Raw genomic sequence first — 26,900 nt, 5'->3', positions numbered from 1 at the left:
TCTGACAGAGAAGGCTAAATATCTCGCACAACTACAGTCCCCAGAATTCCACAGCATTGAGCCACGGCCGTTAAAGTGGTATCATGCTGGTTTATTTCTGCAGCGCAGATGCAACCAAAGTGGAAAGTGTAGAGGCAACCACTGAGAAGGCCTTCTCTCGCATCCCCATATTAATAAACTCATGTATTGCACTGTGTTTTGATTTATCTGCAAGTATTTATTTTGTATTACAATGGATCATAAAATATTTCTGACAATGATTCAAAATTTGGAGGGGAAAAAACAAATCAGTAGCTCTGGCATTATATTTGCAATAAAGCGTATTCAGCGCTAAACTAAAAAAAGAGTGCTGAGATCACTGTGTTCTTCCAAAATAGTGCGATTCAGTGTGCAAAAATCTCTGTTTGTATTCAAGTTTGGGATGCATTTATCCATCTGATTCATCTCTAGATTTCCCCCCTATTTCTTTATTTATTATTTGTCCTTCATCTTTCAAGAATCTTGTGAGGTCAGTTCAGCCGAGAGGATGTGACCAGCTCATGAATATCCCACGAGTTTCATGTTTCAGTGGAGACTTGCACCCAGATCTCCTAGGCTTTGGCAAATGGAGAAGGCTATGGAGCTGTATTGCGTTTTGAGACTTCAAAAGACCATACCCCTTGACCACCCCCATGAAAAAAACACACTGTAAGTTTATTTGGGTGATTTTAGGCTCAGGAGAGGCATTTTGAACAACAGAAAGTGAGCAAAAGTCACTTTTTCTTTCAAAACAAAGACCTATCCTGGACCTAAATTGGCCAGGATGGGGTCAGGAACATTGCAAAACTACATCCACGCCCTCAGAGGGCATTTTTGATCCTTGGGGGATGCATATGCCTGCAAGACTGCACTTTGTCCATCCCTATCCTCAGGTGCATCTACACTGTAGAAAAAATGCTGTTTGACACTGCTTTAAGTGCTGTAGTTCCATCCTAAGGGATCCTAAGATTTGTACTTTTACAAGGTCTTTAGCTTTCTCTGCCAATGAGTGCTGGTGCCTCACAAAACTACAAATCCCAGGTTTCTGTAGGATGGAACCAGGACAATTAAAGTGGTGTCAAACTGCATTATTTCTTCAGTGTAGATGTTCCTTGGGAAAGTTATCTTTGGGGGGCTTCAGTGCAGCTTGGGAAAGTTATCTTTTTGGGACTACACTTCCCAGCAGACTAGCTGAGAGATTTTCATAGTTTTGAGGTCCCAAAAGGAAACTTGCCCAAGCTCTGAATCATTGGACCATTGTTGCTTTCCAAGGACTGCGTTCTTTGGTGATCTTCAGAGTGTAACTCTTCAAACCCTTGCAATGCAAAAGGAAGGCATCGACCACAACTTGGCTGACCACACAATAGCAATGGATCTCTTTCAGACGTACACACTTTTTGGCCAAATCAATCAGGGAGGCATTGAGGTCATTGGACGATGTGGTGCGAAGGACCAGTGTCTCCAAAGTCCTGCTATAGCTATTGGTGACAAAGCGGACCTGGTTCACCATGTAGGTGTAAGTGTTGAGTTGCAAAGTAGTAACAGGGATGGTTGGCTTGAGGATCCGAGGGATCTTCCAGGCGGGGACGGTGTGGTCAAACTCCATCTCGACTCGGACTTTAGGGTATCTCTCACTCACTGCAGCCCATAGATCTTCGGGAATGACTGGGATGTACTTGTCCAAGCGCTCACAGAAAATGTCTAAGCACTTGAGGGGACTTCGGTTTGGCTTCACCAGTTCCTGAAAAACCTCCTCAGACAGGCTGGCGTAATAGACCCCCAAGGTGGAGAGTTTGGGGCAGGCCCTCAACACTTCCATCATCGTCTCCGGCTTGACGTTGCAAACCAAAGTCCGGTTGTTGATGAACAATGTGTGCAAATTTGGACTGCTGGAAGCCACAAGGTGAACCGTGCTGTCGTCCAACGTGAACGGCATTTTCCGGAAATCGAGGTACTGAAGGTCGATCTTATTCTCACTCTGGCAGACATTCTTGATGCTCTGCAGGATGTCTTGGCCGGAATAGAAGTATGGGTTTTCTCCTCGGCACTCGATGCACAGCGCCTGCAACTTATGGTTCTGCTTGGCCAGCAGGTCCAAAATGTGGGTGACATTCTTTCGGATGGTCTCCTTGGACTGATCAAAGATAATCTTTAGGTGCTTGATGTGGGGCAGGAACTGGTGCAGACTCTTCAAGGTGCCTTCCTCCTCTTCTCCATCACAACTGAAACAACAATTTGAGAATGTACTTTATCACTCATTCGCTTCCCAAAGGATTTGGTCTGTGCTTTCAAGTCATTTCTGACATACGGCAACCCTAAAGAGACCCTATCATAGGGTTCTCTTGGCAAGATTTGTTCAGAGGTTTGCCTTTGCCTTCCCCAGAGGCTGAGAGAATGTGACTTGTCCAAGTTCACCCAGTGGTTTTCTTGGCCATGCAGGAAATTGGACCCTGGACTCCAGAGTTACAGTCCAATACTCAAACCACAATGCCATGCTGGTCTGTACATATATAAGTTTTATTTATTTCCTGATTATGTTGGTTTGTGAGTGTTAGACCTATACATTGTAGTTGTAGTTCAACACTCAAAACATTATTACACCATGCTCCAAATTACCTTTGTTGTTGTTGTGTGCCTTCAAATCATTTCCATTTTATGGCGACTCTATGGCGAACCTATCATGGGGTTTTCTTGGCAAGATTCGTGTGGAGGTCTGCCATTGCCTTGCCCTGAGGCTGAGAGAGTGTGACTTGTTTAAGGTCATCCAGTGGGTTTCATGGCTGAGAGGGAAATTGACCCCTGGACTCCAGAGTCAGTGTCCAACAATGTGCCGCATTGGTTCTCTGCTAGACCATGAAAATCCATTGGAAGCCCTTGGGCAAGTTACACTTTCTTGGCCACATGGGAAGGCTGGCTCTCTGCATGGTAGTGGTGGTGTTAAAATGTTAAATTAGCTTAATATATACTAAATTCAACAACATGCCTATATATATACCTATATACATAAATACACATGCGCACAACCCTTCCACATCTCTGTGTGCAGGATAGGGAGGGTTAAAGCTCAATCCAGGGATGAAATATGGAATTAAAGCCTCATCCATTTGCCCTCCGCATTGATAATCCTGAGCAATAATCTCTGTCTAAATCATCCTTGTGTTTCTCGGGGCAAGTGTTGTCGAATTTCAGTTTGTTGGGTAGGCCAGGAGTACCTACCCAACAAACTGTTTGACTCCATAAGCAAACGCTGCTGCAGCTCTTGCATCTTACCTGACTTCTGTAAAGCCCCAGACCGAACTGGTTGAAACGGCCGCGGCCCAGTGTTTGCAAACCTGGAAGGCCACGTGCCTGTCTTTAAGGGACAAGTAGTAAAATATATGAGCCAAAATTTCTTCGGGGATGTAGTTCCATAAATCCGTGGCAGAGGCGGGCATCTTTTCCCGGGCAGTTGGTTGCAAGCTTGGAGCGTAGCTTTATCTCACTGGGAAGGGGGGAAAATATAACAATAATTTGCACTCAAAAATGAACCATTAGATTTTATTTATTTATGCATTATTTATTTTCTTTTCTTATATCCCACCTTTCTCCAAATATAGAGGCTCAAGGCGGCCCTTTCACATACATATTACATACATATCCTGCAACATTTCACAGATGGACATCTAACTAGTTTTTTTTTGTGAGACACATCTTTATGGACATCTAACTAGTCTTTTATGAGACATTTATCCTTTTCTGCCAGAGAGTTCAGGTGCCACAGCAAACTGCAATTCCCAGAATTGCATAGCATTGAGGCATAGCAGTTAAAGTAGTGTCAGAGTGGATTATTCTTCCAGTGGAGATGCAGCCAACAATCAGCATCTAGGTCTATGTTGCTGGCACTGACTGGCAGTCACTTGCCTGGGTTTCAGATGGGAATCTTTCATGGATGAACCTGGAGATGCCAGATGTTGAACCTGGGACCTTCTAGCAAAGCATTGCCACTGAGCTAAGAGTGCTCTCCTGATCCGAGATAGATCTCTTTCTTTCTTTGGAGTTTATCACACCGGGCCTAATTTTGGCGTTAAAGAGAGACTAAAGTGCATTTGAAGCATCCCACAAATAAAGCGAAAATGGCGAGTAATCTCACAAATTATTATCACACCCAATTGCGCAAATAAAGTGACGTCGGAAATGTACTGTAACTGAAATCCTGAAATTAGAAAGATGTGCATTAATGCCACTTTAATGGCGGGTTTTATGCGACGTCGCGTGAAATAGTTTCGTGTAATTACGTGATTTTTCTGGGCTATTCACAGGACAAATTCCTGATCTTCGTGTGATAAACTCCTTCCTTCCTCCCTTTCTTACATCCATCCATCCTTCCCTTCCTTCCTTCTCTTCTTTCTCTCTCCCTCACTCTTAGGCGGCATCCACGCTGCAGGCATAATCCAGATTGACATCCCTTTAACTTCCAGAGCTCAATGTTATGGAATTCTAGGAACTGTTGTGCGGATGCAGCGTCTCTGTCAAAGGCAGAAGCTTCTAGCGCTCCCATAAGCGTGCGGCTATTTGGGGGAATGGAAAAGCAAGCAACGCCACAGAGACAGAAAGAGCATGCCTACTCAAGTCAGCATGCCAGTTTTATTTTTAGCTGCTTCGGAGAGAGGAGCTCCTTCCCTCTCTTCTGCCATGCAAGGCAGTCATTTCATACTTACAAGGCTGCCTTCTCCTTCCTCCTTCGCTTGCTGCAACCACTGAGCTTTTCTCCCTATGGACCCACAGAGTTCAGCTTCTCTCTGAGCTTAGTTTCATTCTGTCGTGATCGGAAGGAAGACGGCTTTTTAGTTGCTTTTGCTTTCCAAACATGATGAGATCACTTCCCTTCCTTTGTCACGAACGAGAAACTTTTTATGGCTTTTACAGCGAGGCCTTGTGCAAAGAGGAAATCATAACCCTTATTTTATTTTGAAACCCTGATTCTTGCCACTTCTTGCATTGCCATCATCATCATCATCCGCAAAACCACTAGGAGGAAGCAGTAGAGATTTATTCACGGCCCTAGAGCAGTCAAAGAAGAGACCATTTACGAAACGTTAGAATCGCCTCAAACCATACAAAATTACAATATGAAAAACAATTGAAAACATCAGCTTATATGCGGAGTAAAAGCATTGCCACTGAGCTAAAAGCGCTCCTCCCTAATCTGAGATAGATCTCTTTCTTTCTTTCTTTGGAGTTTATCACACTGGGGCTAATTTTGGCATTAAAGAGAGACTAAAGCGCATTTGAAGCATCCCGCAAATAAAGTGAAAATGGTGAGTAATTGGTTGAATGAGTATCACATGCAATCGTGCAAATAAAGCAATGTTGGAAATGCATCCCAAAAGTAAAAAGATGCGCATTAATGCTTCCTTGTGGCCACTTTAATGGCGGGTTTTGTGCGACGTTGTGTGAAATCGTTTCACGTAATTAACACGATTTTCCCGGGACATTCACTGGATAAACTCCCGATCTCCTTTGTGTGATAAACTCCATACTCAACAAACCCTTCTTTTTGAACCTCTCTCCCAATATATGCTCTTTCTTATCAATCTGCCTGACTCTGAGGCATGGAACAGATCTCCTCTATCTCAGAATAGCTCTTCGGTTCCAAAGTCTAGCAGTAAATGGATACACAGACACTTTAATTGTTTGCGTATCCAGCTTCATTCGAAGAGGCTGCACCTATTGTTTGCTCTTCTTAACTGTGCCAACAAATGCTCCATTCCCATAGAAGGACACAGGTGTCCACATGTAGGCTTCCTGTCTATGGAGCTGTCATCATCAACCCAATGTATATCTTCATACCCACTAAACTAGCCATTCACAAACTTTGGTCCTCCAGGTGTTTTGGACTTCAGCTCCCAGAATCCTTGGCTTTTGGCCACAGTGACTGGGGCTTCTGGGTAATGAATCCAAAACACCTGGAGGATCAAAGTTTGGGCTCTAAACTCTTCTAAACCAACTACTGTATTCCCAAAGTTTGGCCCTTTGGGTGTTTTGCACTTTAAGTCCCAGTTTGGCCAACAGCCAGGAATTCTGGGATCTGAAGTCAAAAAAACAGCTGGAAGACCAAAGTTTGGGGACCGCTTGCTCTAAACTTGGGGTCCCAGCTTGCTTGAACCTGAAGTGTGGAGCCCCCCTTAAAATCTTTGGCTGCCATCTTGACTATATTGCATCCCATATACTTAATAATAATAAATATGATAAAGAATATAATAAATAAATATAATAAATAAATAGTTTAAATAATAATAATAATAACACATCATACTCTCAAAGCTCCACAGGCTTTTTAAAGATCTCTGGCTCAAAACAATAAAGTTTAATGTGTTTTATTAGTGTTTGTTAAAGTTTGTTATTTGTAAAACTGAATATTAATAATAATAATAATAATAATAATAATAATAAAGTTTAACAACAACAACAACAACAACAACAATAACACATCATACTTTCAAAGCTACAAAGGCTTTTTAAAGGCTCAATACTATGGAATCCTGGGAATTGTAGCTTGTGGTGGCCTCTCAGCATCAGTCTCTGACAGAGATGGCTCAATGTCTCACAAAACTACAGTTCCCAGAATTCCCTAGCATTGAGCCAGGGCAGTTCTCTTAAGGAAGATAGACTCAGGGCTGATGCTGAGAGGAGCCCCTCTGATTGGCTTGTTGATTGGCTCCCGCCTCCCAAGCCACCCAATAAAAAGAGGCTCTCTCCGTGATTGGCAGCTGCGGGGGCGGGGAGACTCTTCGGTCTGACAGGGCTTTTTTTGTGGCCTACGACTCCCAGCATGCCTTCGCGTTGGTCTCTGCGGCAAAGGCTGACGGGAGTCGTAGGCGGAAGTTCACAAGGCGCCTTCATGAGGTGTTTCCCCCTCGCCCGCGAGCCCTGAGAAAGAAAGTTCCGCCTTGGCTCGTTCCGGGAAGTGGAGGAACCGACGAGGCAAACGTCTCCATTCCGGGAAAAGGCGAGAGGAGTGTTAAGAGGTGATACGAGGGCCCTGTTTAAGTATTTCAAAGGGGTTCTATTGAAGGCATAGCAATGGGGGACCCACTTGGGAGCAGGACCTAGGAGTCCTAGTGGACCCCAAGTTGAACGTGAGCCAAGAGTGCGATGCTGCAGCTAAAAAGGCCAATGCGATTCTAGGCTGCATCAATAAGAGTACAGTGTCTAGATCAAGGGAAGTATTAGTGCCACTCCTTTCTGCTTTGCTCAGGCCTCACCTGGAATAATCCTGTCTCCAATTCTGGGCCCCACAGTTCAAAAAGGATATTGCGAAACTGGAATGGGTTCAGAGGAGGGAGAAACCGTGCCTTATGAGGAGAGACTTGGGGAGCGAGCTGGGTGTGTTTAGCTTGGAGAAGGGAAGGTTAAGAGGTGACATGATAGCCTTATTTAAATGTTTGAATGGATGCCATATTGAGGAGGGAAGAAGCTTGTTTTCTGCTGCTCCAGAGAACAGGACCCAGAGCAGTGGATGCAAGCTAAAGGAAAAGAGATTCCAGCTCAGCATCGGGAAGAACTTCCTGATAGTAAGAGCTGTTTGGCCGTGGAATACACTCCCTTGGAGGTTAGTGGAGTCTCCTTCTTTGGAAGTCTTTAAACAGAGGCTGGAGGGCCAACTGTCGGGTGCTTGGATTGAGAGTTCCTGCATGGCAGAATGGGGTTGGACTAGATGGCCCTTCTGGGGTCTCTTCCAACTCTAGGGTTCTATGAACTTAAATCTGGGACTCCTTGGGCGAGGATTTCCACTGTTAGCTGCTGTGTACCTTGCTTTGGCTTCTAAAATGTGTAATGTTCCCTAATCCAGGTTGCTTCAGATGTGTTACGTTACGTCTCCAATCAGCCCCAGTCAAGGATACCATACATAATCGATTCATGTAAAAGGCAAGGGTAGGGTTTTTTTTGGGGGGGGGGGGTATGGATTTTGATATGACCCGTGGATAAGTCGAGAGTAAAAGCTATTTATTTCATTATGTTGATGGTATGAATGAGAGATGTGACGCTGGAGAAGAGTACTGAGGATCCCACAGACAGCCAAGAAGACAAACCAATGGATCCTGGAGCAGATCAAGCCAGAAATCTCCCTGGAAGTCAAGATGACGGAGTCTGTCGTACTTTGGACACATCCTAAGGAGGAAGGACTCATTGGAAAGTGCTGGGAAAGGTGGAGGGAAGTAGAAATTGAGGAAGGCTGCATGCTAGATGGATGGACTCTATGAAGGAGGTCACAGGTAGGGTCAGCCAGAAAGCTCAGCCATAGCAGAACACGCTATAAACCATCCTGGGCATAAAATGCTATTTGAAAACACTGAAATTCTGGACCATGCCGACGACGATCAAGTCAGAATGCACAGAGAAACCATTGAAATCCACAAGCACCTGAACAACTTCAACGGGAAAGAAGAAACCTGAATGTGAACAAAGTTTGGCTGCCAGTCCTGAAAAACACCAAAATCAAGACCCAGCAAATGCCAATGAAAACCAGCCAGATTCCCAGCAGACAAGATCTTTAGCTAAATAGGGACCCCAAGGCCTGGCCTTTCAACAACAGAACAATACACAGATTCACATGCAAATCACTTCCTCTCAACCAACAGTGTGTATGTATGTATGTATGTATGTGTGTGTGTATATATACACACACACACACACACACACACACACACACACCCAACTCTCTTCCATGCCAGCCATCTCTGAAGACACTGATGCTGGCGAAACGTCAGGAAAAAACTCTTCTAGAACATGGCCTCATAGCCCGAAAAACCCACAAAAAACTCACAGGTATGAATTTGCAAGACCTGAGCAGCGCAGTGGAGGACAGGGAGTCTTGGATAGGTCTCGCCCACAGGGTTGCCATGGGTCGAAATCAACTGGAGGGTAGTTAACAACAACAACAACAAATTATGAGAGACCTCCAAGCCATCCTATCACCAAAAGCCCTGCTCAGGCCTTGCAGACTCAGGACTATGGCTTCCTTGGTTGGAAGGTGCTTTCCCTCTTTTCCATTACTATCCACCCATAATGGAGTCTTTCTCTTTTCCTACTTTGGCAAGCATTGCTGCCTTTTCTAGTGAGTCACAGCATCTCGTGGCATGTCCAAAGTACAAGGATGCATAGGGATGAGCAATACGTGCCCTCAAAGCACATAACAATCAATACAAATCCACAGCAGCAGCAACAACAGCAATAATACATTGCATTTCTTACTTACTTTGTGTGGAAACTAACTAGCAGCCAGCAGATTGGTTTTAAGACAATCAGCCCTCCATATCCACAGATTTTTTTATCCACGGATTCAAGCATCCATGGTTTGGAAATAATCTCAAAATTTATAAATTCCAAAAAGCATGGGTTTAGACATGATTGCAATCCGTTCATCTGTGGGAATGTAATTCTCACACAACTGGAGCAATGCTGAAATGGCCCAGTCCATTATGGCTTGCTTTTATGTTGCTTTGTTTTCTTCTAGGAGGCAGAATGATGGGAGACGGCCCTGACATCTGGGTGGGAAGCGCTTACCTCTTTGTCCAGTCGACATCCGAAGAGGTCCTTCTGCCCATGCTCTATGGAAACCCACAGCAGAGGCCAAGTATCTTCAGGGCATTCAAACTGGCATTGGCAGGTAGGTGTGTTTGTGTTGGATATGGCTCGGCATTAGTCTGCCTAACCAACAGCTCTGCAGTAATATTTGCCTGTTGTTTCTCTCTCTCTCTCTCTATGTACCCTCACAGACGGGTTTATCTAGTTATGTAAGCATAAATTAACAAAAGGAATCCAGTTTCAGAGTTCTTTCACTTTTTTTGTGTGCAAAGTATTTGCCTTTGGCAATTTTTTTTACACAAATTGAACGAATACAAACAAAAATCCATCAGTGATATCTTTAGTGGCCAACCAAAATGCACAGTACACTTGTTGCAAGCTTTCAAAGCTCCATGGGCTTCTTCATCAGGCAAGAGGTTACAAACCAAAAACAATTGGAGATGTTAGTCAGATGCCTCCATGTTGTTTCAGTCCGTAGTAAAGATGTTACAGTGAGGAGGATATCTTTTGCAGGCAGGCTGCTCCTCCTCCTTCGGGCTATGCAGCAATAGGGTTATTTTCCAAGTCCAGGAAATGTAAAGTCAATTTGCATCTCAACAGGAATCCCTCTTTTTTGGCAAAAAGAAGAAGACAAAGCCCATGGACCTTTGAAAGCTTGCACCAAGTATACTGTGCATTTTGGTTGGCCAACAAAGGTATCATGGATGGGTTTTTGTTTGGGTTTGTTAAATGGCTGGCACAGCTCCCCCGGCATGTTCACAAACTGAACAAGTGATTTTTGTGCAGATTATGATGCTTTCTGCCTTGCTGCATGGACTTTTGAAAAGTATACTTGTCGGATGGGCTGTCAATGTCTTCTAGAATGGCTAATCCTGTCCTATGTTTGCTGTATGTGCTTGCTTGCTTTAACAAAGAAGCGAAACTGGAATGGGTTCAGAGGAGGGAGACCAAAATGGTGGAGAGTCTGGAAACCGTGCCTTATGAGGAGAGGCAGCTGGGTGTGTTTAGCTTGGAGAAGAGAAGGTTAAGAGGTGTAAAATAATCCCCATTTTGCGGTCACACAGAAGAGGAAGAGTCTTGCTGTGTTGGCGTTGGTGTTTTTTCAGCAACCGTCTCCTGAGAAAACTTCCCTTTCTGAGGGTGAAAATTTTAACAAAGTTTCTTTACATTCTTCTTCTAAACACTTGTGATTCTTTGAATTGGAAATGCCAGGGATTGAATCCAGGATCTTCTGCATGCAAAGCAGATGCTTTTAGGTCCTGCATTGTGGCTCCTAAAAAAGAGCACCCAAAATGTTAATCCAGAGTCAAACCAGCCACTTGATGCTCTGGTTACTGGGAACCATGACTTGACCACGGTCCTTTTTTCTTCCCAAACTCTTTCCACTTCTCTCCTCAGATTCCACTGGAAGTCTAAATGGGGTGGACATGCTGAAGGTGCACCGCAGTGACCCCCAGCTGATCATCCAGCTCAAATTCTCCAAGAGAGAGAACTGCCGGAAGTTTCTGCAAAGTTATCGAGACGGAGCCCTCCAGGCCTCTCTCCAGAGACACCTCCAGGTCTCCTTGTCCATGGCCAGCGCGGTTCCCCTCGAGACGGAGCTGAAAGCTGGTGCTGAGAAGCTGGACAGCAAGATTGAAGAGGAGGGCTGGTGCATGGAGTGCATCTCCTGTGAAAAGGTGACCACAATGGTGGGGAAGGGTGGGTGGGTTGCCATCCTGTCTGAATCGCTGGCTCATGAGGGAGCATGAAAATTAAAATTTGATCCTCAGACCATCCCAGGTTCTACATCCAGGAGAGCCGGATTCTGCAGATGTAGAGCGACTTGATCTGATTACTTTTACATTATTTATTTGGTATGTATACTTTAGAACAGTGTTTTTTTCACTGCCATGTCTTATGTCCCGGTTGGTTTTTGCAACTGTGGATTTTGACTTTTGTCTGAACTGCTGTTTGATACTTTAAAAACCATCAACTCAATCTCTCTCCTGCACTCCATGCCTTTATATTTCAGCCTACCCATCTCAGGGATGAAGAAATCACAGAGCTGGAGGAATCCCTCAAGAGTCTGAATTGTTGCCAGGAGAGCAACAATGACCAAAGGTGTCCCTCTCTGGATTCTTCGCCTCAGTCTTCGAGTTCTTCACTTCCATCTCTGAGTTCTCCACTTCCATCTTTGAACTCTTCACCCCCCTCCTACAGTTCCTTAGAGATTTCAAAGCCTTCGACACAGAACGGTGACACCTTTACCTTCCAGGATCAGCAATTTGGTGAGTGTTTCAGTGAAGTGGAAGAAATGTTCTACGGAAGAGGACTGGTTACCAGATGAAACACAGGCTACGCAGTGCTATGGAATTCTGGGGCATGTAGTTTGTTGCGGCACGAGAGCTCCCAGAATTTACATTGTACACACACACAAATCTGTAGTTAAAAGAAGATAGCTAGGCAGATTTGTTTTAAGTCACCTCAAGGGGGCACTCCATAGACATTTCTTTAAAAACATATAAAACATGTTTTGGAAAACAAGTCACACTGATCATTTGCTAGCTCCCTGGCAATATGTACCCCTTTTTATCACTACACACACAGAGTCTTCCTTATCAAAAACGCCTGGGGCCAGAAGCATTTTGGATTTTGTTCAGATTTTGGACTATTTGCATATACATAATGAGATACCTTGGAGAAAGCAACCAAGTCTAAATATGAAATTCATTTATGTTTTATGTACACCTTACATGCAAAGCCTGAAAGTAATTTTGCACACTATATTTTTAATATAAGCACACCAAAGATGCTACAGAGCTTAAAATGTATGTTGTAGTCCAACAACTTGTGGAGGACTGAAATTTGCAATTCAAGCACATGGATGGATGGGTTCATCACTATACCTGACGTTTTATACCAGCTAATCCAATAACATCAAAAATCCACCAAACAGTGATCTTTTTATTGGGCCAACCAAAATGCACAATATACATGTTGCAAGCTTTCAAAGCGCCACTGGCTTCTTCATCAGGTGGATTTTTGATGTTATTGGATTTGCTATATGGCCAACACGGCTACCCTTGGATGTTTTCTGGATTTCTTTCTATGAGCAGTTGGCAATTGTTAATTTGACAGTTCTCTGCCAGTACATTTCCAATCTAAAATGGTAATGGGGGTAGAATTCATTGGGGAAAAGGGCAGTGCCCTCATTTTGCCCCCTGTCCATAACTTTCCCTTAGGGATGTAGGGGAGTAGACTTGTTCATTCCAGTTTTCAACGGATTAGTGCCACTTCAGGTTTTTTGGTTTTCTTATTTTGTATTTTCCAAAATGAGGATTAATTGCAAATAGAAAGCTGGTGCCATGATCACGTCTGGCAGAGAGTAGGGAAAAGCATGCAGGGCATTTCTGTGAATGACTATGATGTAAATTCCACTTTGGACAATTGGATTTTGTGTCCGGTAAGTGCAGAGACAGCCACCTAGATGTTACTTGGCAAGAAAAAGACAAGTTGCCACAGTAAGTGAAATGCATTCTTTGTTTCCCTTTTCTAAGCCAACAGAAAAATCACCCCGGGCGATCACCAGAAGTTTGCTAAACTGGTGTCCAAGAAGTGGAAACAGGTTGGCCGGTCCCTGCAGGTGAGCTGCCGTGCTCTTCGGGATCCCGTCATCGACAACTTAGCCATTGAGTACGAACGGGAGGGTCTCTATGAACAAGCGTACCAGCTCCTGCGCAGGTTTATTGACTCGGAGGGCAAGAAAGCCACCATTCAGAGACTGGTTGCTGCTTTGGAGGAAAATGGTCTCATCAGCCTAGCAGAAGAACTCCTGGGACTCCCAGAAGGTGACCACAATTTGTAAGGTGTAACGGAAAAGGGGGAAAAACATCAACACCTTTATGTAGGACTAATGGTTATGCAGCCTTGCTGTTGACCGCTTCTATGGGTTTGCAGGTCATTTGCACCTTAGGAGAGTAGACCCTACTCATGTTCCTCACCTGGGGCAAGTGCCCCAAAAGACCCCATAACAGGAACAGAAACATGGGCCAAAGGGCCAGATACTGTCTCTGTGCCATATTACAGGTGCTTCCAGGAATAAGTCCTCATCTTGCAACAAGGTCTCAGTGAAGATGGTTCAGTCACACACAACAAAATAGCACTCCAGATTTAATGAAGAGTGAAGTTTGTGCCTTTATGTTGTCTGTTAAGGAGATCTCATGGAGTTTAGTAGGCAAGGAATACTCCCAAGGTGGTTTGTCATTGCCTTTGTCTGGATATAGCATACAGCACTTGAAAGCAGAGGGCCAGAGTGGTGTAGTGCTTTTAGTGTTGGACTAGGACTCGAGTCCAGGGTTCAAGTCCTTGCTTGGCCCTAGAAACTCAACGGGTGACTTGGGCGAGTGACAGACTCTCAGCTCTAGAAAGCCCCATGATAGGTTCACCTTAAGGTTGCCATAAGTCAGAAATGACTTGAAGACACACAGCAGTAACCTGGAATTTCCTGGCGTTTGAAATTTCTTAGCTCCTGAGATTAGATGGGATCTGGTGCCTTCAGGGTATTTATGTGGGAAATTACAGTATAAAAATGGCCTTAGTACATTACATTTTTGAAACAATGAAAGTACCCTTGTATCAAAAGCAGTAGATTTATAGTTACCGCTGTTGTTTAAAATAACAGCCTGAGATTAGATGGGATTTGGTGCCTTCAGGTTATTTATTGCTATTGTTTAAAATAACAATGTAAGCACCTTACGCGTTATCCAAAACCCGTAGATGGCAAATGGTGACATTTGGGGAAATGGCTTGTAACTGTTTGGGTAGCAATGCCACAGAAAACCTAGATGGTGTGGATTCTGGAACAAAATGTTACTCTGGACTAAAATGTCCCATCTTGAGCATGCAGGTGCAACGAAGGCCTCTTTGCACATACAGTCTCATCACTCATTGGCAGTAGCATCCAGTTTTTGTGTGTGTGTGTGTGTGAATGAAACATCCTTTGATTAATTGCACGGACTGAACATGCATACTAATCCAATGCACTTGTTATATACTGAAAGCACGAAGAGTAGAGACCTCCACCTTCCCATGGTGACTTAGCAGGTTTGGGGAAACTAAGTGTATTTGGCTGGATGAGGTTGCTATCCTCTGTGTATGCTCTCTGGGCACTTATTTGGACATTTTAGTCTAGGGAAAAAAACACTTTTCCAGGCTCTGTGGATCTCTGGAACAGTCCAGTGGTGTCAACATGCATCTTAAAACGTTTTCCATCTTGGTCTGTGGGGCTGAAGAGTACCCAGAAATGTAAGCACCTTATGCATTATCCTGCAGTGTTTCTGCACTTTTCTAGCGCTGTCCCGTTGGCCAGCATTGAGTTGTCTTACCATATTTATGCCAAGCAAATGGGGAGTGCGATGAATTCAATTTAAAACTTGCAATCCTGGAAATGGAGCTTTTTCTACAGGGAAATCCCAGGTCTATGAAGGCAGAGGATGCAACAACTTTGCTGAAGCTGATTGGTCCTAGCTGTTGGCATTGCGCCCTGGAGACTCATCTAGAAGGCATCAGGCTGGAGAAGTCTGAATCTGTTCTTGTTGTTTGCTGTCAAGTTGATGATGGCAACCCTATAAATGAGAGGTGTCACCGTGGTGATGTAGTTTGAGTAGGTCTCTGGGAGACCAGTGTTCAAATCCCTGCTTAGTCATGGAAACCCACTCAGTGATCTTGGACATGTCACACTCTCTCAACCTTAGATGAAGACCAGGGCAAACCTCCATTGCCAAGAAAACCTTGGGATAGCATGGCCACAATTCAGAGTCAACTTGAGAGCACATAACAAATGTAAATTCAAGCCCATGGCTTCCTTTATTGAGTCAATCCACCTGTGTTGTGGCTTCCTCTTTTTCTATTTGTGTGGTGTTATCCTTTTTCCAATGCATCATGTTTTCTCATGCTATGTCCGGAGTACAACAGCCTTGGTTTAGTCATTTGGGCTTCTAGGGAGAATTCAAGTTGGCTTGTGGATCCATTTATTTGCCTTTTGGGGAGTTCATAGTATCCTCCAGCACCACATTTCAGATGAGTTGATTCTCTTCCTCCATTGTGTAACCTGAACGCACGATGGTAAATCCTACAATTAAAGGGCCACCATAATAGGTTTCCTTTCTCAAATGTTGTGTTTCAGCCTTTAGGAGCTGTATTTCACCTCTTCCATGATGGATGGTGAGGCTGGTTTCCATCCAGTTACCCACCGGACTTGCTTAGCTTCAGCAAGGTTGTTCCACCATCTGCAGACTCAGCATTCGTTGTGAATTAAGATTGCTAAATTACAACAGATTTACTTCTGGTGCATCATGTTTGCAAAGCTCCCCCCCTCCCTTTTTTTTTTTTCTTATACTGCCTTGTGTTTGGATGGTAGGTTTATACTTTTTAATACCACTTCTAAAATACCAGATGGAGAGACACAGTGATGTATTAACTACATTTCATTTCTTCTAACGGGCACTAATGTTTATTACCATAATTTGCAGCCTTTTGTATATTATAACACTTACCTCACTTGTTAAGGCCTCATGTATGTATGTACTAGCAGTCTTGGCAACGATTTATGATTTTTTCTCCCCTCTTTTTCAAGGTTAAACAGGGTGTTATTTTTAAACGTGGGCAAGATACAGCAAAAGAACCAAATAAAGATATTGTCCAGTGTTGCAAAGCAAAGCATTGTTTACTGGCAATACCTCTCAGGGATTTTCTCAAAGGCCCAAAGGGGAGGATTGTTTCATGTTGTGGATCATTTTAGTAGGACTTTAACATTTGGAAAAAAGAAAACACCATGATTTACAGGGCTAACCATCACAAGCCAACCTAGTTGGGAAATAAGTAAAACGATTATGGAAGTAGATCTGTTTTTGGGAATTACTTCTTTAAGAGAAAATTTGGAACTAGAGGTAGAATTAACATGGAAAGAGGAGGGATAGGGTCTTCCATTGCAAAAAAGAGGAGCAGTTCAACATGTCTCAACAAGCATTGTATTCAAAACGAAGACTATGCCATGTGAAATGAAAACACGCTTTCCTCCATCATCCCCTCAATGCTGATTCTCAAACCTCCAGCAAAACAGAGACCAAGGAAAGAAACTTGGGACTGGGCAGGTATAAAAAGACTTTGTAAATAAAAAAGGAGCTTCTTTGTCAGAGGCTTTCTTAACTGAGGCATGGCAATGTTGTAAATAAACAAAAAAGAAAAAGAAATACAACAAATACAAGTCAAAAGACAATGATCTGTAATGCATCCGTGATCCGTATTGTTATGTAATAACGCTCAAGGGAGGATACATATGAAAGCTAGTTTGACATCAGCCTTTGCACTGGTAGAAGATGGATGGAAATGGTGTCAACAAGCCAACATGTGGACAAAGACCAGATGTATTTTGACAGATGCGTCTCTTCCTCGGTGGCCAACATTTTCAGAAATGTTATAATTCTTTTTACCAGCCCAAGCCAAAAATATTGGCTTAAAGCTGCACATGGAATAGGAATAAGGATGCCTTTTGCCTTTACCAGTAGCAGCCTCACCTCACGCTTGTTTTCAAATGGACCCAAGGGGCACCCCCATGTCTATAGGGGGGCACAAAAGGCAAAGAAAACCCACTGGGTTTCATTTTGTGGGTTGTAGTTTGAGTTTTAGATTAGTACTATGGTGACCAGGGTTCGAATCCTGACTCCACCACCGCGTAACCTTGGGCAAGTTACACACTCTCAGCCTCAGGGGAAAGCAAAGGCAAAATCCCTTCTGAACAAATCTTGCCAAGAAAATCTTATGATACGTTTGCCTTAGGGTTGCTAAAACTAAGAAATGACTTGAAGGTACAGTACACACACACACAAGCAAAAGATCTACCCAAAGACTTCCTGTTGCAATATAAAAGCATCTCTTGGGACAAAAACTGATGTGTGGGAGGTTATGAAATTGTTTCTATCACTCTGGGAGAAAAATATTTTAGGAGTCTGCTGGGTTTGCCTGGGGCCACATATGGTCCATGGGCGGCACTCCCCAACATTTGCTTTCTATTGTTTTGTTGGACAAATCCTTTAATGAAATAGCATCCATGCGCCACCCACTCCAAAAGGTATGGGCATCTATTTGCGTGAGCGAGAAAGCATTCATGCACACAGAGGTGCGTGTGGTCCATGGAGCCATCCTCGCTCCCTGCAGATGGATGGCCTTGTTAATCTCTTCCAAGGAAATGAGCTTATATTGGAGCTCCTCTTCCAAGGCTTACTGACTAGTCATTTCCTCTTTTACAAGGAGCTAACTTTATTGCTTGCTTTTTGTCTTTTCCCTCCAAAGGATGGTGTGAGGCTCTTTCTGGATTGCAATGGTTGCATGCGTAAACAATGCAGCCTCACTTATGAGCAGCCAAGCCAATGCCTTGCCATTCTTTCTGCAGGGCAGTTGGCCAACATCTGTATCAGGAGTGCTCCCCCAGTCCTCCCTTGGACTGAAACATCTGCTTGGATCATGTGACTAGTTCTTGGAGCCTTGTGCGCGCACACACACACACACACACACACACACACACAGAGCAAAGTTTTTGGAGAGATGATACTGGAAGGGGGAGGAACGAGCCATGTTTGCATGCAAGCCGAGGCACAGCGCTTTATGACAGTGCGCTCGAAAGGAAAGAGAGCCAGCTTTGCTCCACTTAGCTGGGATTTCCTGGGCTATACATTCAGAGGCTGAGACATGCCAGAACTAATTCGATCCAGATGTGCCGACTTGGCAGCCTTGGGCCCAAACTTTACTGAAGGGATGCCGCACTGACGCCATTGCATTGGATGTAAGTATATAAGGAGCCTTTCTCTCTGAGTTGGGGGCATCATGCTTTCCAGACCCTCTTCTGCAAAAAGGCTTCTTCTCTTTCCACTCCAGCATTTCCTTCTCTCTTCTCTTCTGTATACTTTCTTCTTGTCTGGCTGCCATTAAACTGGAACAGCTTTCCAGTTGCCAATGGACTCCTGCCTCCCTGCTCCCCATTTTGACTTGCGGTCCTTTCCAACTCTTGTTTTATTTGATCTTATTTTTACCCAACAAGTAATATAGATAATTATCACATACAAAACAGCCATTCAATTTTGTTTTCCAAATCTACATACCCGTATATGCTCGACTTTAAGTCAACCTCGTGTATAAGTCAAGGGCAGGTTTTGGGGCCAAAATTATGGACTTTTATATGACCCGTGGATAAGTCGAGGGCAAAACTTTAGGGTCATGTAACATGTGTAATAAAACATAGAATCTTTGTGTCTACATTTGTACAGGCGCAAGTACATTTATCATATGGATAATGCCAAAAAATTGTCCTCCAATACAACTGATGGAAGCATGTTAAAACATGCCACAGCAAAGATGCATCTGAATTTGGAACGTGTTCAAACAGATATTTAGGACAAAAAAAAGAGTATCACATACCTTTGTAGAAAATACCGGAGTTATTCTAACTTGGCACACCAATGATTTTCCTACAAAACAGTAAAAGCACAGAATGCAATGAATGATAATACACCAGAATCAAACATCTGGTAAAGTGGCTACCATGAGGTCAATAATCGAATTTTAAAATCCAATCTTATCATATTGTTTAAAGTATAATGTTGATACAGTAAGGGAAGAGGAAACCAGATAAGATGCTATTAAGCAAATATAAAGATGGCTGGAAGAGAGAGGTTTGAACGTCGGACTATGGCTCTGGAGACCAGGGTTCGATTCCCAGCTTGGCTATGGAAACCCATTGGGTCACCTTGACTGTAAATTGGGACACTTATGGGTGGATCAGCTACACTGGGATCTTGATGGGCTTGATCCCTGATCATTTCAGAGGAGATCTTAACCTCTCCCAGCTTAGCCTGGGGATCCCATGCCCCCCTGTCCCCCATTCCAGAGTCCATGGCCATGAGCAAAAAGAGAAAGAGAAATGGGATATTCATGCTCCAGGACAAGCCAGGCATTTGTCCAAGATCACTTATTTTTATTCCTGCCCTGGTTGTTGGGGAAGGAAAGCGCTGGACATTTCCCACTGCCTTCCCTTTGCGTGACCAAGGAGGGTTTTTCTATGAGAACTCTGCCACGGAGACAGATCTGGAGATGGCATAGTCTCTGGGAAAGGAGACTTTATGGACTCTGGCATCCACCCAAGCTGCACGTTGGGAGAAATTTTGCTCCATCTAAACAAGGAGGAAACCCAGGCTTGAGACGTCCAGGCCATGAACTAAGTCTATCGGAAACCTTGTCGGAATCCACCAGACAAATCTAGTTCTAGTTCATCTTTATTACAAGGGAGGGAATCGGCCAAATCCCGTACAGAAATGGGATTTAAATCCACAAAAGCAGGATTGTTTTCAGACGCATTGAGCGTTATTCCGACATTAACCCACACAGAAAGTGGACAAAATGAGCTGCTTTTTACTTTAGAGATTTTCCATAGACCAGCGTACCACCAGACAAACAACTCCAGAACCATTTCTCCCCTTTTCTTTTATGGAATTCAACTCTTCCCCTCCTTTTCTTAAAGAACATGCATCAACTATAATTCATACAAGTATTTCTGTTTCCTTTAACTGTAAGAAAAACAATATATTCTATTCTTGCATGTCTTAAATCATAATTCTTCTCATTCATTTTCCTATTACATATGCTATTTATTTATCTGTCTATATTCATAATCTTAAATAACATAAGATTATTAATGTTATATTAAGTTTCTACATGTAGGTTTTTTGGGTTATGTGGCCATGCAGCAATGGTCTATACTATGTTTACATTTTCCTTCCAGTATTTTATCACTGGAAGCCAGTCTTCTTCTGAATTCAACTCTTTTCTGATCTTCATCACCATCTCTGTAGCCCAGATAAGTAGAATAGCCTTCATTCCAACCTAGCCCTTTCGTCCCCAATGTCTCTTCTGCAGATGTTTTGGACTACAATGCCTATTTATCTTCCCCTGACCACTATTCAGGGGATAATGGAAATTTCAATCTAATCTATCTGCAAGGCACTGGTTGAAGAAGGGGATGATGCTGAGATCCAGCATTGCAGGACCCTGGAATCCAGGAAAGGCTGGATTTCTTCACTTGCCTCCTTTTATTCTCTTTTGGCATGTCTTTGCTGTACTCAGAAGAACCGAAAGAGTTTACATTTGCATCTTTTTGCTTTGCTTGGCAAAGAGGAACAGATTCCAAGGCGGACCACGGCGCAGCTGGAGATGTGAGAGGAATCGGATTGACCAGCGGATGCATGAAGAGGCAGGCCCAGGCTGGAAGCAAGAAGTAAGTTTGAATTCACAAACATTTCAACTTCAGCTTTTGTTGGGTGCTATGGAGCCACATCTGTAATCCTGCCTATGTTTGTTCTTGCTTTCAAGGTGTTTCTGACTTACATGTTTGTGGCAAGATTTGTTCAGAGGAGGTTGGCCATGGCCTTCCCTTGAGGCTGAGAGAGTGTGACATGCCCAAACTCACCTAGTGGCTTTCATGACTAAACAGGGAATCGAACCCTGGTCTCCAGAGTCGTAGTTCAACGCTCAAACCACTACACTACACTAGCCAATCCATATGTGGATCGATGGTCAGTTGTGCATAGTTGACAACCTGTTACAACCACTTGTGCAATTTACAATGCACAAAGGGAGCGCATAGAGGCAATGTGTGTTCCCATGCTACTCTATGGAGCTTTTAATGCAATGCAGAATGGACCGATATGCGTAACATGCTGCCATCAGGTAGATATGACTATTGTGTTGTCGTCTCCCTGGCCAAAACATGAATGTACATACATAGCACAACTTACATCGGCGTGACATCAACAATACACTGTCCAAAGTGTTTTTGTTTAAACAGCGGCTGTTTTGGTTCTGGCTGCATCACAACAAAGGGAACATAAACAGAAAACATCCAGGATGGCCTTTCCCTTTAACTCTGAGCGGCAGCTTTTATTTATCAAATTCCCATGCTTCCTACATCTTGGAACGGGACCCATATCAATGTTTGGGTAATGTGTACATTTCCATAGACAGAAAAGACAGAGCAACTAAAAAAAAGTATATCACAAGGTTCAGCAATCCAAACATTTTCCTTCATTGGCAGGTTGCCCTTAAAATCAGGCTGAAATCAGGCTGAGACTCTTTGTTCCTCCTGAGAAACATCTGCTTTCATTTTGGACAAATCTCCACATTTCAACTGCTCTGCCCTCCTTCCTCAGTCCAGAGTGTTGGAAGTCTTTGCATGTACCATTTTTTGCATCTGCGCTGCAAAAATAATGCAGTTTGACAACACTACAACTGCCATGGCTCAATACTGTGGAATCCTGGGATCTGTAGTTTTGTGAGCTCTCTGATGGAGGAGGCTAAATATCTCACAAAACATCGACAAACTGCAAAATTGAGACCTCTCCTGAGCATCTCAGGCACCAAGCAAACTCATAAGGGAGATGCAGTTTGTTAGCTTGGATTTGGGATGTATAGGGCTTTATAGGCATATGCATTATGTCCAGAAGCACAATTGGAGCTATTCTCCTCTCTGCTGGGTACCAAAATCCATGGATGCTCAAGTCCCATTAAATACAATGGCATAGTGAAAGGGTATCCCATATATCAAATGGCAAAATGTTTGCTTTTTTGGAATTTATATCTTCAAGCGGTGGATGCTTGAATCCATGGATAGAAAGAAATCTGTGGTTATAGAGGGCTGAGTGTAGATCAACACAATGCTTTCTTTCGATGTTTCCCAAGGAGAACTTTCTTGCGCCTTTTCGGTCTCTTGCACAATATTCCGGGGCCTTCCCTCCCAGAAAGAGAATCTGGTTTCAGACCCAAGCATCAGAGGCTCCAGGATTTTGTTGGCTTTTGCAGGGTCTCTGTTGGCAGACTAAATCCCTAAATCATGGAAAATGTGGATTCCCAACTCACACAAAGTTGGTCCAGGGCCGGAGCCTACAAAGCTGAACTGAGAAGAAAGGCCAGGATTAGGCTGCCAAGGTTGTCATCAGGATTCTCGCTGCCTGGATTGGAAAGAAAAGGGGTCCAAATCCGCCTAGAAGAAAAACACAGCATTTCCCTTGTGTTTTAGACTGGGTATTTTTGATTTGAATAGCACCTACCTTGCAGCTGTGGTTGGGGTATCCCTCTTAATGACATCACCAGGGATTCTCCCCTCTGACATCACAGGGGGTGATTCCTAGGTCGTCAGGTCAGCACTCATGCAGAGTCACCCAATGTCCTCCTTTTCCCAGACATGTCCTCCCTTTCAACTTTCTGTTCAGGGGAAATTCCAAAATGTCTTCTCTTTTGAGCATGACTAAGAAGGTTGAATTTATGTTTATATGACTGTTTCTATGTGGTTTAGTTTTTTTTTAATAATGTCCTCCATTTTTCTTGATGATAAAGTTCTACATTGTTCTTTATATTCTGTGGTGCCAAGTCCTCCTTTGCGGTTATGACCCTGTGCTAATATCTCAGGATCTGGGATAGTCCTCATCTGGAAACCTTAGTCAGGGGGATCAAGAGAAAAAGGAGTAGGAAAGATAGCTTGAGACAGAGGGGAAAAAATCTCTATTGACATAGATGCTACAAACTGACCCTGACCTCCCTTTTCTTTATTTGCAGATGGAAAGAGCCATCAGGCCATTCCTCTAATCCATCGTCGAATGTCCCTTAGGAATTGGTGAAAACAATGAGAGTTCAACTGAAGGGTGATGCCATCTGTACACTCTTCCTAGTGGTAGCTCTCTTCACTATCCTCTATTCCCAGCTGGACCACTCTTCCCTTCCAGAAGAACAAGCCAAAGGCCAGAGGAGACCTTCACCAGCCACACGCCGGGCTTTTGATGCCCCCCGATCCTCCCAGAAACAGCTGAATGCCAGGCCTACAGCATCTGGGTCCAGAATTATTTCTGCTATGAAGCATGTGAAGGTGGCAAAGGAAGGTGACCTGGGCACCAGTCCTCCACCCTCCACACCTTCTGCTTTTGATTTCAGGCTCTACCTTCGCAACAAAGACAACCGGAAGTTTGATCTCCTCATCAATCAACCAAAGAAGTGCAAAAGAAACCCAGGAGGACCTTTCTTGCTCATTGCCATCAAATCCCTGGTGGAGGACTTTGACCGCCGGGAGATTGTCCGGAAGACCTGGGGAAGGGAAGGACTGGTCAACGGAGCCCAGGTCCAAAGGGTTTTCCTCTTGGCGATCCCCAAGAACAAGACGGCTTTGCCAGCCTGGGAGACCCTTGTGCAACAGGAGAGCCAGATGTACCGGGACATCCTCTTGTGGGACTTCCTGGATACTTTCTTCAACTTGACTTTGAAGGAGATCAATTTCCTAAACTGGGCCGACGAATTTTGTTCCAACACCAAGTTCATTTTCAAGGGCGACGCAGATGTCTTCGTCAATGTGGAGAACATTGTCCACTTCCTTGAGAGCCACGATCCTTCCGAAGACCTCTTTGTAGGGGATATAATCTACAACGCGCAACCAATCCGGACCCGCAAGAGCAAATACTATATCCCAGAGACAATGTATGGCCTGGGCATGTATCCAGCCTATGCTGGAGGCGGAGGCTTCTTATTATCCAGCAGTACCATGAAGAAACTCTCCAAGGCTTGCAGCGAGGTGGAACTCTTCCCGATCGACGACGTCTTCTTGGGCATGTGCTTGCAAAGAATCAACCTCAAGCCCACCATGCACGAAGGGTTCAAGACCTTTGGCATTACCAAGCCCTCGGCCGCCCCTAACCTCCAGACGTTTGATCCTTGTTTTTACAAAGACCTCATGGTGGTCCATAGCCTGAAGGTGGCAGAAATCTGGCTCATGTGGAACCTCCTCCATAGCCCACGTCTCTCTTGCACTCAAAAGAAGCAAGTCAAGAAGTCTTTCCGGTGGAAAATGAAAAGGAAAGGGACTACGAATGGTTACGCTGCATAAAAGTTTGCACACTCCGGAAGTCACCTTCCATACCTGACACTATTAGCCTGAGGCTGAGAGAGTGTGACTTGCATGAAATCATCCGGTGGGTTTCCATGACTGTGTGAAGCTTTGAACCCTGGTCTTCTTCTACCGTCTGCCCAAGACCTTCCTATTTAAACAGGCCTTCGTTTTTTAATCTGGTTGGGGCAGTGCAATGGTCAGGTTTTAGCCTGCTTTAAATTGTTTTAATCTAAAAGTTTTAAGAGCAATGGATTTAATGCTAGATTGTTTATAGCTGTACTGTTTTAATGGTGTGAGCCACTTCAGGCCTCATATGAAAGAGAAGTGTGATATAAATATAATAAAGAGTAAGTCACAAAGTGACTACATCCCCTATTGTGTTGATTGTTCTGGCTGGGACTAATGGGAACTGCAGTCCAACAAAATATGGGTGCTGTACCTTTATCACCCTTCGCAGAGACATTTCCCAAAAAGAAAAAGGTGCAAATACCTTTCCAAGCGTCAAATTCCTGCAGACCTCAAACAAGCAGCAAAGGGTGGATTTGAGCAGGGCAGAAGCCGGAGGAAAAAGAGGCTGGGATCAGCAGCTGTAAATCAGATCACATAACATGATTACTTCACAACAGAAAGAAACCTGTTTCCAATTAGAGGAGAAGTAGTTCCTGGCAAAAGGATGTTGCACCAGGCTGATGGTAAGAAAGCACAGAGAAGGAGAAGGCACAATACAGAGAGCAGAAAATACCTTCTTAGCTACTTGCATTAGCACCAAGAGTCCACCTATAGAGGGGATGATGGTCCCATCAGTTACGAATATTGTCCCCTCCCCAATGAAATTTTCATTCATTTCCCTTGCACCCAAAACCAATATGCTTGTTGCTGTGCGCCTTCAAGTCATTTCCGACTTATGGCAACCATAACGCAAACCTGTCACAAGGTTTTCTTGGCAAGATTTGTTCAGAGGAGGTTTGCTACTGCCTTTCCCTGAGGCTGAGAGAGTGTGACGTCTTGCCCAAAGTGGGTTCTGTGAAGGAGCTGGGAATCGAACCCCGCTCTCCAGAGTCAAAGTCCAGTACTCAAACCACTATGCCATGCTACAAATTTTAAATGGGCATAAATGTGGAAAAATTCTTAATTTAAGATGCTTAAAAAACAGTTTGTGCCTCCACTGTCCTTTAAGTGTGCAAAGAAATATTGGAGACACAGGAATGTCTTCATTTTGCCCCATCATCATCATCTCCATCGTCATCATCTTAATCTTATATCCTACCCTTTTACCCATTTCCACATACAGCACATGCCAACTACTTTGGTTTTCACCAGTAAAAAATGAAAAGACAGTACTGTATTGGATGCATATCTATATACTCCTTGACAAAATGCATCCATGTGACTTACAGCATCATATTTTTCTTTGCCCTGTATGACTTTTAACACCTTTGCCTAATGAAGAAGCCAGTGGAGCTTTGAAAGGTTGCAACATATATTTTATGCATCTATCCCTGTTTGGTGGATTTTGGATGATAATGTACTTTGCTTTATGGCCGACACTGCTACCCCTGGATATGTTTCAGTTTATTTAGGTTACAGACCTTTATTTCAAAGGCACGGATTACAAAACTGTGACCAAAATCTATCAGACCAACTAGTAGGAAGTGCGATAAAACAACATAGATTAAAATGAGCTAAAATAGGACTAAACTGCCATCTTCTGGACAGCTCTCCGTATCTTGACAGAGCAACTTCAGAAACATTTTGCAAAGGGGGACAAATTAGAAACAAAAAGAAATTCCTTTTGTCTGTGACCTGAGCTCCAGAACCTGCAGAAAACTGATCAAAAGAGTTAAAAATGGTTAATTCAGATATTTATGAACCATCATGTTTGGTTATCCATTGCTTTCTAATGTAATGGACTGAAGCCACTTCTGAGAAAGACAGGACTATACAAGATATATCTTTTTAACAAGCAGCAATAAGATTTTGGGATCGTACCTATAAGGCTATGAGAATCTAGGGCTAAAAGTAATAAACGCTGGTTATAAGCATGCAAATCTTCAAGCCTTTCCTGTTTGTCGAACTGCACTGAATCCATTCTGCTTTTTACTTCTGAGGAGACACTTTTAAAATGGCGCCGGCCTCACTGGCGCGCTTGGCCAAGTCCCTTTGTACTCCCGAGGAGACACTCTTAAAATGGCACCCGCCTCACTGGTGCACTTGGCCAAGTCCCTTTGTACTCCTGAGGAGACGCTCTTAAAATGGCGCCCGCCTCACTGGTGCACTTGGCCAAGTCCCTTTGTACTCCTGAGGAGACGCTCTTAAAATGGCGCCCGCCTCACTGGTGCACTTGGCCAAGTCCCTTTGT

General features: G+C 43.8%; 2 protein-coding genes across 10 annotated transcripts; one reads left to right on the top strand and one right to left on the bottom strand.

The window, feature by feature from the left end:
- Positions 1–196: 196 nt before the first annotated feature.
- LOC121914159 (F-box/LRR-repeat protein 8-like) lies at positions 197–25,118 on the bottom strand. Of its 5 annotated transcripts, XM_042437307.1 has the most exons (5): positions 25,032–25,118; positions 19,039–19,088; positions 4,716–5,058; positions 3,289–3,499; positions 197–2,240 (listed from the first exon to the last, which is right to left on the bottom strand). In XM_042437307.1, exons 4-5 carry the CDS (start codon positions 3,450–3,452, stop codon positions 1,265–1,267), a joined length of 1,140 nt encoding a protein of 379 aa, XP_042293241.1. In that variant the 5' UTR covers positions 3,453–3,499; positions 4,716–5,058; positions 19,039–19,088; positions 25,032–25,118; the 3' UTR covers positions 197–1,264. The 5 variants fall into 5 exon arrangements, with proteins under 5 accessions (XP_042293241.1, XP_042293240.1, XP_042293243.1 ...); XM_042437306.1 differs by lacking the exons at positions 19,039–19,088; positions 25,032–25,118 and adding an exon at positions 9,565–9,697; XM_042437309.1 differs by lacking the exons at positions 19,039–19,088; positions 25,032–25,118 and adding an exon at positions 9,565–9,697 and having other exon boundaries at positions 4,716–4,813.
- On the top strand, positions 9,457–25,042 carry LOC121914158 (tumor necrosis factor receptor type 1-associated DEATH domain protein-like). 5 transcript variants are annotated; one of them, XM_042437303.1, is made up of 5 exons: positions 9,457–9,667; positions 10,984–11,264; positions 11,600–11,855; positions 13,125–13,415; positions 23,224–23,417. In XM_042437303.1, the coding sequence occupies exons 1-5, from the start codon at positions 9,457–9,459 to the stop codon at positions 23,283–23,285; spliced, it is 1,101 nt and encodes a 366-aa protein (XP_042293237.1). In that variant the 3' UTR covers positions 23,286–23,417. The 5 variants fall into 5 exon arrangements, with proteins under 5 accessions (XP_042293237.1, XP_042293238.1, XP_042293235.1 ...); XM_042437304.1 differs by lacking the exon at positions 23,224–23,417 and adding an exon at positions 17,917–17,975; XM_042437300.1 differs by lacking the exons at positions 9,457–9,667; positions 10,984–11,264; positions 11,600–11,855; positions 13,125–13,415 and adding exons at positions 18,130–18,406; positions 20,789–20,890 and having other exon boundaries at positions 23,224–25,042.
- Positions 25,119–26,900: the final 1,782 nt, after the last annotated feature.

The sequence above is a fragment of the Sceloporus undulatus genome, chromosome 8 (genome assembly GCF_019175285.1).
Source record: "Sceloporus undulatus isolate JIND9_A2432 ecotype Alabama chromosome 8, SceUnd_v1.1, whole genome shotgun sequence".
In the NCBI taxonomy this organism is placed as follows: Eukaryota; Metazoa; Chordata; class Lepidosauria; order Squamata; family Phrynosomatidae; genus Sceloporus; species Sceloporus undulatus.
Note: the sequence above shows the minus strand (reverse complement) of the source record. Positions and strands in the feature narration are given on the sequence as shown.

Bases quoted from the DNA above. Each gene is read 5' to 3' on its own strand.
- LOC121914159 (XM_042437307.1), bottom strand. From the start codon at position 3,452: ATGCCCGCCTCTGCCACGGATTTATGGAACTACATCCCCGAAGAAATT. The intron at 2,241-3,288 runs GTAAGATGCAAG...TTGTTGTTTCAG, and splicing joins TGGGGCTTTACAGAAGTCAG to TTGTGATGGAGAAGAGGAGG.
- LOC121914158 (XM_042437301.1), top strand. From the start codon at position 23,291: ATGAGAGTTCAACTGAAGGGTGATGCCATCTGTACACTCTTCCTAGTG.